The 13,859-nt window shown below is 53.0% G+C and overlaps 1 protein-coding gene across 1 annotated transcript; it reads right to left on the bottom strand.

Moving 5' to 3' along the window:
• Positions 1-412: 412 nt before the first annotated feature.
• EEF1A2 (eukaryotic translation elongation factor 1 alpha 2) lies at positions 413-13,428 on the bottom strand. Its single transcript, XM_010569507.1, has 7 exons — positions 13,184-13,428; positions 9,265-9,444; positions 7,893-8,189; positions 3,520-3,670; positions 1,807-2,063; positions 1,486-1,720; positions 413-764 (listed from the first exon to the last, which is right to left on the bottom strand). Exons 1-7 carry the CDS (start codon positions 13,325-13,327, stop codon positions 637-639), a joined length of 1,392 nt encoding a protein of 463 aa, XP_010567809.1. The 5' UTR covers positions 13,328-13,428; the 3' UTR covers positions 413-636.
• Between the last annotated feature and the right edge of the window lie 431 nt (positions 13,429-13,859).

Here is a 13,859-nt window from a genome sequence, read left to right as displayed (position 1 = left end):
AAGCTTATTTTGCATGGAAAAAATGATAATGAAGACCCTGATAACTGGTATTACGACACTGAGCAGGTTAAGGAGAATATGAAAACCCAGACTGTCATAAAAGCAGCCCCTGCTTTAGGCTGGGGGAATCAGACCAGACACCTGCATCGGTTGAGGGGTGAAAGCTGGGTAAGGACTGGGCCCTGGTGACACCCTGAATATGGGTGCCAAGCTCTCCTCCTTCCCCCATATTTCCATCCCAGCCCTGCCTATGCCCATCCCCACCATCTGCTCTACGTGGGACTACACAAAACCCAGCAAAACCAGCCCCTCTCAATGACAGACACACACACAGAGCTCCACACTTTTGGGGTTGGTTGGTTTGTTTTGTTTTTTTGTTGGTTTTTTTTTGTTTGGGTTTTTTTTTTTCCACTGTGGATGTTGTACCAGTTTTATTGGTAAAATTAACATGAAGCCTCACAAACGCTGGAACATGCTTTTCCTTTTAAAGAATTTCCACTGGACCTTAATGGTGAGCATCCAGTCGTTGACATATAAACTCTTACAAGCTGATGTGCACACATGCGCCCGGGGGAGACGGTGGCAGCGTCCTGGTGTCAGGGATGGTTTCTGCGCGATGCACTGGGAGCCCACGATTCATTTGCCAGCCTTCTGGGCCTTCTGGGCAGACTTGGTGACTTTACCGGCCCCACCGCTTTTCTTCTCCACGTTCTTGATGACGCCCACAGCCACAGTCTGCCGCATGTCACGGACAGCGAAGCGGCCTGTGGGATGGAGAGCAGGGGGACGTGAGTGAAACGCCTTGCTTTCGCTAAGGATGAGCTCTTCTGGATGGGTGATGGTGGGATCTGCACCCACCACTCATGATGCCGTGCATTACCCCTGTCCTTGGAGCAGGTTCCTGCAGGAACCAGCCCTGAGCCATCAACCCTTGCTCTGAGCACCAAGCTAGCCCTGATGCTCCTCTCTGTTTAAATGACTATTTATTAGACTTAAATCACATCTGCTCTCTGCAAGCTCCTGACATTGCTAAAGCTTCCAGATGTGTAACATCATCCAAGGAAAACATGGCACTTCCCTACTCTCAAAGGTGACCTCTGCTGAGCAAAATTCCCTCTTTCTTCTCCTGACCAGTTGTGTTTTAGGGCAGAGATGGGGAAGCTGAAAAATGTTTCTGTTCAGAAACTATCAGGGTTTAGTAACCTTGAAGGAAAGGTCCTGTTGCTCCCAGAGGAAGAACCCAGCCCTGTCTTTGGAAACCCAGCTCAGCAGAGAGCCCGTCCCACCCCACCAGCCCTAACACAGTTCATGCATCAGTTTTGTAACCCCAGCACATGGGGGAGCAATGAAACATCCTCAGCTCCCTCCTCCCCAGTCTAACTGGTGGGGGATACTGGGAGAGGCTCAGCACGTCTGGTGTGAGCTCTACACCCATAAAGCCTTCATGCTCCTCCGCAGGACACCTCCAAAGAGCTGTTCCCTTACCGAGGGGTGGGTACTGGGAGAAGCTCTCCACACACATCGGCTTGCCAGGGATCATCTCCACGATGGCCGCGTCGCCCGATTTCAGGGACTTGGGGTTGTCCTCCAGCTTCTTGCCGGAGCGCCGGTCGATCTTCTCCTTCAGCTCAGCAAACTTGCAGGCGATGTGTGCGGTGTGGCAGTCGATGACGGGCGAGTAGCCGGCGCTGATCTGGCCGGGGTGGTTCAGGATGATCACCTGGGGGACAGAGCGGTGTCAGGGCAAGGATGGGAGCCGGAGGATGGTGGCAGACCATGCACAGTGGCACCACCAGCTCTGCTGACCTGAGATGTGAACTGCGCTGCCTCCTGCGGTGGGTCCGACTTGCTGTCCCCGCAGACGTTCCCGCGGCGGATGTCCTTGACGGAGACGTTCTTCACGTTGAAGCCAACGTTGTCCCCAGGCAGAGCCTCGCTCAGGGCCTCGTGGTGCATCTCCACGGACTTCACCTCAGTGGTGATGTTCACGGGTGCAAAGGTGACCACCATGCCGGGCCGCAGGATGCCAGTCTCTACGCGGCCCACAGGGACTGTGCCGATCCCTGCGGAGACAAGGACAAAACAGAGCGAAACATAACTTGCTTGGCATATCCCTGGGCTAAAGCCTGGCTGCAGCAAAAGCAAGACATCTCCAGTGGTTTAACCAAAGACCATGTTTGCTTCTTGCCCAAACCCCCCCAGTTTTCAGCTGCAAGATCAACATTAGGCTCTTCAAAAATACCATGAGTCCATCCTTTCTACCCAATCTTTTGTAAAAAAGGAGCAACATCATAATCAGAAGGCCCTGAGCAATCCACGTGCCCCAAAAGTTCTTCCTTTGTAGCAGCTGTGACACCTCCTACATGGAGGACTGGGCACATCATAGTGTGTGTGCAACAACACGCTCCACATCCCTGATGGCCACACCATCCACTTGGGAGGAGGACCAGCTGTGCCAGGGAACGAGGGTGGCTAATTAAATGAAGGGGACCTTTTACACCCTGTGTCATCAGGAGACTTTGGGAAAACTCACCTTTGGAGTGAGGTGAAGAATCTTTAAGAGAAACAGCCTTGAAAAAGAGGTTGGGGAGGTTGGCTGGACCCATCAGCTCATCCACATCTACCCTGCTGCCTCCACCCCCCAGCTTCCCACAGTGTCCCTGCTCTCTAAGGACCTACCTCATGGTAAAACCATATCTCTTTGCCCCAGCTGAGCTGGGGGAGGACACAGACCTGCTCACCACTTTCGTCTCCACTGCAAACAAAAGACTTCATTAAAAAGCCTCCTAAACCCCATGTGCAATCCCTGCCTGGTTTCTGCAGTGCATGTGTCCTTGGAAAAGGGCTGGGAAAAGCTCTGCCTGCCTGATCCGGCAGCCGGGTGAGTCAGCATGGCTTCCCACTGCTGCCAGCAGGTCAGAGAGCTCATGGGGTATTTATAGCTCAAAAAAGCATCCCCATCACTGCTCCAGAGGGAAAGGGAGACGCACCGGCCACTGCATTCGGCCACTGCATTCCCTACATGGCTGGCACCACGGTCCAGCTCAGCAGATGGAGGTGCCGGTGATGGACACCAGCATTTGGGAAGCACGGGCAGACCGTGGCCAAGCTGCCAAGCACCAGTCTCACTGGTGGCCCTCCCTGCTGGTCTTTTCCCTCGTCTGGGTCCCACCATGTTTTTTGCTGCCTCCAACTTGCCTTGCCAGCCATGACCTCTGGGACACCCAAATTTGCAGCCATTCTGGCATTGCATGTTCCCTGGGGAGAGCTCACAAACCTGCTGCTCCTCTCCGGTCCCTGGGCATCTTTAGGCATGTCTACCTCCACCCCAGACAGCCCTGTCTCAGACAGGGTTTTTGCCCTGAAGCTACCACCCTTCTCCGCCACATTATCTTGAGTTTGAAGAATCCTATCCCTCCAGTTTCCCAATACCTGGAAATGTCATTCCCAAATCTCCCATGGAACAAAGATTCCAGTTAAAGCAGAGGGAAGAGGGACAGTGGCAAGGCTTTTGCTCACCTCCAATCTTGTAGACGTCCTGGAGGGGCAGGCGCAGGGGTTTATCTGTGGGGCGGGTCGGGGGCAGGATGGTGTCCAGGGCCTCCAAGAGGGACACCCCACTGGCATTGCCTTCCTTGCGCTCCACCTTCCAGCCTTTGAACCAAGGCATCTGGAAACAGAGCAGCAACAAGATGCACTGAGTGTGCCTGTCCTCAGCACCCAGAAGTGATCCCAGAGAGACGTCCCACCAGGACAATCTTCACGGAGTCAGTCCAGCCATGTCCTGGCTTTACCTGGGGGCTGGGGAGCTCTTTCCACTCCACCATCCCTGCAGGCTTATCTGCACCCCTTTGCTCAATCTCCCCCCTTCTCTTCTAGAAACGTGCAAAACATCCATTAACAGGAGAAAAAGGATGGAAGTGGTTAAAACCAGCAAACTCACAGCCCCCGTTTCCAACACCAACCCATGGGCGCTGCACCAGCTGCCTGGATCCTGCCCTCCAGCAATGATGCCTCCAGCACAGGGACCACAGGGTCTCCAGCCAAGTCCCAGCTACAAAACCCCCAAACTTCAGTCCTGGGGACCAAGTTTCTTCCAAGTGAGCCCCAGACAGACACTTCTCCCCGCTCACTCCTGCTATCACCCCTCCAGGATTTGGATTTTAAACCCTGGCTTGGAAGATCCTGGAAATGCAGTGCTTGCACTAGGGCTGCCGAGGGGCAGGATCATTTTTCACAGATGCTCTCTGCTCCTGCCCTAAATTGGACCCTTGAAGCTAAAATTGGCCAGAAAAGAGGCAGAGAGGTATGGAAATGTGCTCAACAGAGGCCATGGTTTGATGCAGGGAACCACAGTGCTGTCTTGGGGTGATGCTGCACATCTGGAAGCTGTAGCAATGCCTGGGGCTTGCCAGCAAGAAAAATTCAGTCCTGGGTCTGAAACAACCCTGATACAACAAACAGAGATCAGAGTCTGCAAGGTCATTCCCCCTTCCTCTGCACAGAAAGGTGTAGACAATATTTTCCCACTCAGATGTAAAATGCTGCCCGTGTGCCCCGGCTCCATCACACACATTATGGACATGGCTTTTCCCTTAAGCATCAACACCAGTGGCACAGTGCAACGGGTATGGGGCTGGGGCTAGGGGTGAAATGGGACCCCCAAAGTGCCCCCAGTTTCACAGCCATCCCTGGAGGACACAGCTATGCCAAGGCTGGTTTCTTATCCTGCAATCTGCACTGCTTTCAGGAAGGAGCAAGGCAGGGAAGAGCCAGGTCCAGCCAAGGAATTCAGCCCGCATCGAACATATTCGGGTCAGCCTCCTTTGGAGGGTGACGTCTGACACCAATTGTCTTCCTTGGTGACAGTGGCAGGAGGAGCCTGGGGACACTTTTGCAGAGGAATCCTTCCCAGGGCACTGCAGCTATTGCTACGCAGCCGGCCCCAGCACCAGGCTAACAGCTAGGCAAAATGATAAATCCATCCAGCCGGTGACGGAGCCGCATGTGATGCGCAGGATGACTCAGACCTTCCCTCCAGCCTGCTGTCGCACGGCCCAAAATGCCAGGCAGGTGCCCGTGCGAGCAGCTGCCCCGACGGCTGCCTGCCCACGGGCTCTGCTCTTGAGGGTGACGGCCACCCATGCACGCAGGGGTCCCATCCCTCTGCCCCTGGATGGCTTGGGGAAATGGAGAAATGGCAACCTCTGCCCCGTGATGCGGGGCTGTCAGAGCCGTCCTTTTTCCTTTCGATGCTTTAGCCAGAAAACTTGACATCCCAAGAATCAGATAAAGATATAGTTTGACACCTTCTGGGAGCAAATCCACTCTGCAAGACCTCAGCATGGCCCTAGGGTAAGAAGCATCTGCAAAACCTGGTTTGCGCTGCCTCCTAGGGCCACGCAAGTAAAACCTCTCTTATGTATTCCCCAAATCTGCTTCCCAAAGAGCAATTCCTATTCCACCACTCCTATGGCAAAAGCAGGATCTGACCAAACCCCGCAGCCAGACAGGGCAAACTGCAGGCTCAAGCCCCCATAAATAACAGCTGAGGCCCAACTATTTTGCACCCCAAGTGCATTTTACAGACCAGTCGCCTTTCTCTGATTTTACCCAGCCCGTGAGCATCCCAGCATGCCCACCCCACACACCCCAACGTTGAGCCTGCAGCCCCAGGCCACCACACTCCCTTGCCCCACAGATTGGGTGCCTTTGGGTTGCAGCATCCCAACGGGGTGAAAGTCTCCCAAACCACATCGAATGGCCCAGTTCTGTTGGCTGCAGCAAGAGAAAGCTGGCTTCACATAAAAGCCCATTTGCCAAAAAGCTCTCAAATGTCAAATTTTGATGCAAGCGCAGCCCAGCCATCATTTTTTGCAGTTGGCCTTGGGCTGCTGTGCAACAGGGATGTGGGCTGGAGTCTCCCACACAGAGCTGGCTCCAGCCTGACGTCCCACCACACCTCCCCTCGCCTGGAGGTGACAGGAGCTGCAGGGACGTCACGGCTCTAATCCCCACTTTCTGATAAGTCCCCTGACAAACAGACAAGTCAGTTGACTGTCTTGTGCTTTAGAGAAAGCCTGCCAGAAACTGCGAGTGAAAAAAATCAGAGCTTTTTCAGGCAAGGAACGAGATGAGACATATCTACACCAGCTTCCTGCTCGAGCTTTCCTAGACGTGGTGCAATATGGGAAGGAGGAGTCTGTCCCAAGCTGGTGTCCTGGCAAAGGCAGGATGGGGACCTCCTGGGGACCACAGCATGGAGAGGACCCTGCACCCTCTCCAGCAAAACTCATGCTGATCCAGATCTCTGGACAGGCTCTTTTCCCACTTCACCAGCTCAGGCAGCTTCTGGCAACCCACCCTGGGGCCAGCTGCCTCCTTACGGCAGAGAATTGAGTTATTTTGGCCCCTGCCTTCTCTTGGGCAGTGCATTATATTGAGAACATGCTCTGAGACCCATCCAGAGGAAGGGGGCCAGGGAGCCCCGTCCTGCTCCGTGCCTCCCCTCTGCAGCCTATTAATAGGAGAATTGTTCGGGATCATCTTCCCAGCCCAGCAGCTGCTGACATTTGGAGCCTGTCTGATTTGAGGCACCCAGGAACTATGTGGCTGGGTTTGGCATGGCCGCAGCTGACCTTTATCCCAGCTCTGCTCCACAGGGGACAGGAATCTCGTAAGCACCCCAAAAATTCCTTCCTTCCAAGCCAGCCCCAACTGAGCTGCTTTTCCCGTGCAAGGCTGTGAGCTGCGTTTCATGATGGTGTGAGCTTGCATTGCAGCACTCCTCTAACTCAGGCTCATGATCCCTGACCTCCCTCAATCACTGCTACTCTCACACGTTGTCTCTCTCGTCATAGAGCCCTGACCCGTAATCCACAGGTGAAGTCCTGAAGTCCCCTTAAGCATCAAATTTCCCATTGGTTTCACAAGAGATTGCTGGGGATTTCTGGTCTGAGCAACTTGCTCAAGGTCACCCAGAAGCCAGCAGGAGAGCAGGGACCTTCCTCTGGCCAGAACTTTCCAGCCCATCACTTCTTCAGAAGACTAAAGCTGGGGTAGCTTTTTCTCCAAAAAAACAGTGTCAGAGGAACAACTGTTATTGGCAGCCTGTCTGCCAAGAAGCCCCCATCCTTCTTCAAGCTCTTCTTTCTCCCCTGCTGTCATAAGAAATAATGGCAAGGGCCCACCCAGAGCACCCTGCTTTTGTATCCCCACCATCCTCATCACCGATGGACAGAGGGAGGGCCTTGTAAAAATCAACAGCACAAGGAGCAGCCCCAAATGGATGCTCTAGGAAACCATGGTTTTGGCATGGGAAACTTGGTACCTCCTCAAGAAAAAAGTCGCCTTAAGGAGTGAGATCCCAGCACTGGAACCGGAGGTGCGGCCACCACAGTGGCATTCAGCACCAACGGGAAAGGGGACCTGATACCCAACACGCGGGAGCTGTGTGGTGGGAGCCGTTCCAAGCCTGTGACCAGATCGTGTTATTTCGCTCAGAAAACAACACCCTAAAAACACACATGATGTTCCTGCTGAGAGTGACAATTTCTGCAGATGACTCTAACATCACCACGGGTCTGATGATATGAAACCTTCAAATCGCACCCCACAAGCAAAGCCGTATAGATCATGTCCTGAAGATGCTCATGTTTAGCCACTGGGGTGTCTGGCCACGGTACAGCAACCAGCGTGCCCATGAACAGTGCTCCCATTCATCCTGGCTCGGTGCAAGCAGAGCTACGTGACAAACACATCTATGCTGGCAACACGGGTCATTACGCACAACGGGTGCCTGAAATGTGCCCGTGGTTTTCAGAGCATGGAGGTCAGCTTCAGCTTGGATCAGGACAGCCGGGGGGGGAAAGTCTAACACAACGCACACTTACATTGGGAGAAGGCTCCAGCATGTTGTCTCCATGCCAGCCCGAGATGGGCACAAAGGGAACTGTGGCTGGGTTATAGCCGATCTTCTTGATGTAGGCGCTGACCTCCTTGACGATCTCATCGTAGCGTTTCTCGCTGTACGGGGGCTCTGTGGAATCCATCTTGTTGATGCCCACGATGAGCTGCTTCACCCCCAGGGTGTAAGCCAGCAGGGCGTGCTCACGAGTCTGCCCGTTCTTGGAGATGCCGGCTTCAAATTCACCGACGCCGGCAGCAACGATCAGGACAGCGCAGTCAGCCTGGGAGGAGAGAGCTTATGAATTGCTTCTGTCCCCAGAGAGCACTGCTCCTGGTGACACCCCTGAGAGCTTTGAGTAAGTCCCTGATGAACGCTACTCATGGTTTGGACAGACTCCCTGCCAGCTGCTACCCATAACCCTGCTGATCTACCTCAAACCTGACCTAACTCTGTTATTTCAGACTTGCCAACTGTGCATGGTTTTGCAGTGTGGGTTGGAAACCAGGGTGGGTTCCTCCAGGTTGCATGACTAACCAGGACATCCAGGGATGCACAGACAAGGCCTGATGTAAAACCCTACTGAAGTCTTGCAAATAATCTCCCTGGGTGATGGATGAGACTATAGCCATGCAAACTGTGTTCCCTGCCTTACCTCTGTACCCAGAGCCCACAGCAGAAGCTGTATGGGTTTGACAGAAAGCCATGCCCAGCCCAACTGGAATCATGATGAGAATCTCACTGGGCATGCAGTGAGGCTCATCCATCACCCGTCAACCACAGCGAGATGCAGGAATGTTCTGCAGTGTGATGAGGGGAAAGTGCCCTACCCTGGAAGGGTAGACCATGGAGTTTGGCAATGTGATGTGGTTTATGGGACAAAGACAGCTGTTTTGAGAAAAAGGAAGGAGAAAAGACCCATGGAGTCTCCTTTAGCCAATAAAGGCTAAGGGATTGTTGGAAGTTTCTCGTATACCTCAGTTGGCTGAGGCTAAAATAATGTGGGAGACTTGGGAGACCACACAAAGGCTTGTAGGTCATAGCATCCCACCTCCCAGAGAGGCCATATTCATCCCCACCTCCTCCAAGTAGGGGAAATGGGGTGGAGAAACCACCCCTCTGTGCCCAAGGAAGCCTTTTCTCCCAGACACCCAGGGAGGTAAAGGCCCATGGCGAGCTGGGTCTCCTGGTGTTACTCAGCTTCTTGCGTAGACCCTGCTCAACGTCACTTGATGTCTGCTGTGTCAACTACTCACCTCCAGAAGGACTCCAACAGCACCTACGTGACCCTGGGCTCATCAGCAAGCCTCAGCCTCCCACCTCTGGCAGCTCCCCACTCCCTGGCCACCATTTCTCACCTGGGAGGTCCCGGTGATCATGTTCTTGATGAAGTCCCTGTGGCCAGGTGCGTCAATGATGGTGATGTAGTACTTGGTGGTCTCAAATTTCCACAGCGAGATGTCAATGGTGATGCCACGCTCGCGCTCGGCCTTCAGCTTGTCGAGCACCCAGGCGTATTTGAAGGACCCCTTCCCCATCTGGCCAACACAAAGGCAAGAGCTGGTGAGAAACCCAAGCCCATAGCACTGGTACCAGCAACCTACCCTCTAGGGCACATCCCAGGCTCACGTAGGCAGAGGGTCACATTACATACATTGAAGGCAAAAATCCCTAAATTCAATGGCAGCCATGATCTATTCTAATAAATACAAGTGAAAGGAGATATTGTTCTCAATGCGTTCCTCAACAGGATGGAGGAAGAGCTATGAAGTGAATTTGTGAGTGGGGCTGGATGGGCAGGAGCTGGAACCAGTGATCCACGAGGTCTCCTCCATGAAACACCACGGTCCTGCACTGCTGCTGGGAAATCATGCTGCTACAGAACTATACAGCAATGGTGAAAATCTTCTTATTGTTGCATTTTAATCTGTTAACCAAACCTGTGAGACAGCTGGTTAGTGGGAAAGGGCATTGCTGCATGAGTGAGCCCATAACTGACAGGGGTGGAGGAGGGGAATGGGTTAAAAAAAATTAAATGCGAGATGGTTGCTATGAGCAGAAAAGAAATGTGATTGATTTTTGCCACAGAGTGTGCGAATTCACACAAAAAGCTACTGCGAGCTGCAGCCAGACCAACTGTTGTTGCCAAATGGCCAAAATCTCAGCCAACATTGTAATGCATAAAATCATGCTGGGTGGGATTAGCTACAGTAAAACTCTCTGTCCTGTGATAAAGCACATTCCTTGGTAAAACCACAATGTCACTTCTGAACTGCTTTCTCCTTTGGGTCAGTGTCCTTTGACATCATGCCATCAGGGAGAGCCGGAATTCCCCCCTCCCCCAGCATGGAGGTGGTGCTCCCAGTCTGAGCTGGGATCCTGCCAATGTGGAGTTGGGGCAGGACAAGACCAGCCCTTGCTGACCACAGTGTGCCGAGGCAGTCTGGGGAGCCTGGCAAAAGCAAAAGGTTAATGGGCATCGATCATCTGCTCTTGGCCTCAGATGCAAGGGGTTTTTTAAGATGGAAAATGGAATTTAGGTCATTTGCGGATGATTTAATGGGCTCCTACCACTGTGCAAGGACAGATCTGAGATACCCCGCTCCCATCCATCCATCCTGGTGTTCTCTGCGACCATGGTTTCTTCTAGAGTATTAATGCGTAAAATTCATCCTGGCCAATTATAAATCACTGGTCCAGAGGGATGCGCTTCCTGATGGCAGGCAGCAAACGCTTCAGTGACGATCCTCACCAAGAAGGCTAACAGAGCATCACATCTAAACCTGTCCTGCCCACGCCGTGCCCAGGGGCTGGTCTGCCCCGGCTCCCGCACTCCCAGCCAGCACAAGGAATTAACGGTGCCGGCCCATTTATGTAAGAGCTGAGCGCTGCGATGACTTTGCAGCTTGCTCTGGAGGATTACGGGCAAAATCCTAAAGCCAGGGGCGAGCCTCCCCCTCCTCGGAGGGGATACTGGGTTGAGAGGGTGATGCCCCATCCCTGCTGGGCAGCTGCGAGCTCTCATACCTGCAGAGAGGGCAGTCGGGGGGTGTGTGGAAAAATCCAGAATCAAATCTCTGCTCCTAAGCATCCTCCTGGCATCAGGCTTAGTGAGGGGGCAGAGCAGGAGCTCGGAGGTTAACCCTTTCCAGCATGTGCATTGACCCCCTCTCTTGCCAGGGAAAAGGCGGGGGGGGGGTGTCATTACAGCGTGCTCATTTACTGCTGGAAACGGCAGAGATACACCAAGGAACGGTGCATTTTGTGCGATGCATTAATAATGGGTAGTTCTCGAGCAGGAGCTCGATCAGCACACCCTGCAGCCTTTCACCCTTCGGCAGCCTATTCCTTCACTTCTGGATGGGGAAACTGAGGCACAGAGCAGACCCCTGGCTCTCCCGCAGGAGCTAAGTGGGAATCAGCACCTTATCGCAGGCAATGCACACAAAAAGCCGGTCATCTCATGTGAACCCCCCCCTCCGAACTCGGTATCATACGTAACGTCAAGACAAATGAGATCCTTTATTTAGCAAACAGTTTCCCTCCTTTCACGGGGTATATTCAGTTACCCAGAGCTGTTGTTGAAAAAAAACAGGGTATTATCTAGCTTTGCACAATACCTTCCCTGTTCAGTGCCAGAAACAGCCTGATTTTCCTTGATCAAACCCCAGCGGAAGGACAGCTTTCTATTTGGAGACCACAAATACTGATTTTCTTTTTTTAAAAATAGAACAACTCTTCTTTCGGAGATACTGTTACCTCTGCCTCTGAGTGAAAAAGAAAAAAATAATCCTTTCTCTTTTCTCTTAAAAACAAACATCAGACCCTGGGGTTTTTTTGTTGGCTTTTTGGGTGCACACAGGCCTCCATTTCCTGCGAATGCCACCTAATGGAAGAAAACCCTTCCCCAGCCCTGCATCAGAAAATGGAGTCTGTAAGCTCAGTCAATAGGCTATTAATAGCAGCTTCCAGTCCCCGCGTATTCTGGCAAGTGAGTGAAAGTGTCTGTTCAATTAAAATAGCCGCAATCATATCTAGGATCACCTAATCAACGCCATATCCGATTTGTAGGTAAAGGGGGGAAATATATGGAGGGATATCAGCGACCATTTTAAAACAGGGGCCAGAGAGATCATTTTGTATGAAGGAAGCTTTTCATTCAAAGGCTGGAAAAAAGGGCTGACAGTGAGGCAGGAAAATGGGTGGTTTAGCTGAGATGCTATCAGCAAATTCAAAGGGTTAAGACAGACAGACAGCAAAATGTCTAATCAAGAGTGGCAGCTCTGTAACCCCTTTTTTTTTTTTCATTGAAATATGGGATCTTGTCCAGAAAAAAATAAAAAAAGGAATCGAGGGATATCTGCATTAAAGATTCCTGGAACGATGACGACAAGCCATCTTCCGAGAGACCAGATCTGCCCTATCAATAACACAGCCAGGTTTTTCCTGGCTCACCCACCTCTCTAGAATTTACCATCATTAATTTCCGAGAGCTTCCAGTTCACGTTTTTTTCTTCCTCTTTAATCTCTGTGTTTGCCACATTATAGATATTGGGTGGTGCTTTACTGTGTGACAGCCTGCTGAATGCATGCACTATTAAATTGCTGTAAATGCCGCCATTATGAGTTAAACAAAAGAATTTAACTTAAATGCTCATGTTTCGTGCCAGCTTTTCTGTATTAAAGGCTACCAATCGAGCTACACATCAGACCACCCTCCTGAGAAAAATGGGAATGGGGTTTTTAACGAACTGGATCAAACGAGTGGTCCAGCTGATGCTGCACCTTGTCCCCAGCAGGCACTGGAAGTAGATGCTTCAGAGTGAAATTCAGGGAGTCCTGCACTAGGCAATGAGGGATTATCAGATTTTCCTCCTCATGCACAATATTTAGAAGGAATTTCATGCCCTGAAGCACCACGGCTTGTGGCTCTTCCAGAATCCTGGTGATTCCCGCCGGTTCCCTAACCCGTCTTGCAGATCTCGCTTGTGCCCCTGCCCTCATTAACAGCCCGCAGCAGGGAGTCCCCCAGCTCCGGAGAAGAGGGTGGCGAGCGCCCAAATGGCCTATTTTCCCAAGGCCAGAGAAGTCAGGAAGACCCAGGGGCGCAGAGGGGAAAAAAATAGATGGGAACAAAGGGAGAAAGAGAAGGTACGAGAAGGGCAGCGCCGGGAAAAGGGGAATATTGCCCGTGGGACGCTCGTGGGCGTCAGTGCGGAGCATCCCTGCGGGTGGGAGTGTGGGGTGGGGGGGCACGCTGAGGGACGGGCTCCTCACCTCGGCAGCCTCCTTCTCAAATTTCTCAATGGTCCTTTTGTCAATGCCCCCGCATTTGTAGATGAGGTGCCCGGTGGTGGTGGATTTCCCAGAGTCCACATGCCCAATGACGACGATGTTGATATGCGTCTTCTCCTTCCCCATGCTGGTGGGCTACGAGGGGCTGGCCGGGGCTGGCGGCGGCGGGGAGGGCTGTGGGAACGCGGCTGCGTTTTTGGGGAGGCTGCGGGGGGGGGAAGAGGCAGACGTGTCAAAAGAACCCCCCGTGACGGCAACCTCCCGGCCCATCGGGGAGGGCTCTCCTCCCCTCGCCCCACCTTCCCGCCGGACCACGCGCCCCATTCCCGGCCGGAGGTGCCCGGCCTCGTCTGGCAGCTCTGCCCGCGCTGGGATGGAGCCAGTCCGCCCCCGGTTGAGGCCAGCCGGGCTATTTCTGGCCGCCACATCCAGCCTCCGTGTTCTCCGCAAGATGCCACGTTTTTCAACGTCTCGCCCTCCACCGCCCTCCCGGAGACCCCCAGTTCCCAGGGCTACGTCATCGGTGCCTCGAAGGTGCCCTTCCTCCCCAGAAAAACCTTCCTCCGACTCAAGGCTGCTACTTGCTGCCTTCTCGGTCTTTCCAAACCCCAGGGCATCTCCTCCATGTCGTGGGTGCCCTGGGAGGAGCCGTGGGTGC

The sequence above is a fragment of the Haliaeetus leucocephalus genome, unplaced genomic scaffold, assembly GCF_000737465.1.
Source record: "Haliaeetus leucocephalus isolate CR32 unplaced genomic scaffold, Haliaeetus_leucocephalus-4.0 Scaffold273, whole genome shotgun sequence".
Lineage (NCBI taxonomy): Eukaryota > Metazoa > Chordata > Aves > Accipitriformes > Accipitridae > Haliaeetus > Haliaeetus leucocephalus.
This window is presented reverse-complemented; position numbering and strand designations above follow the sequence as displayed.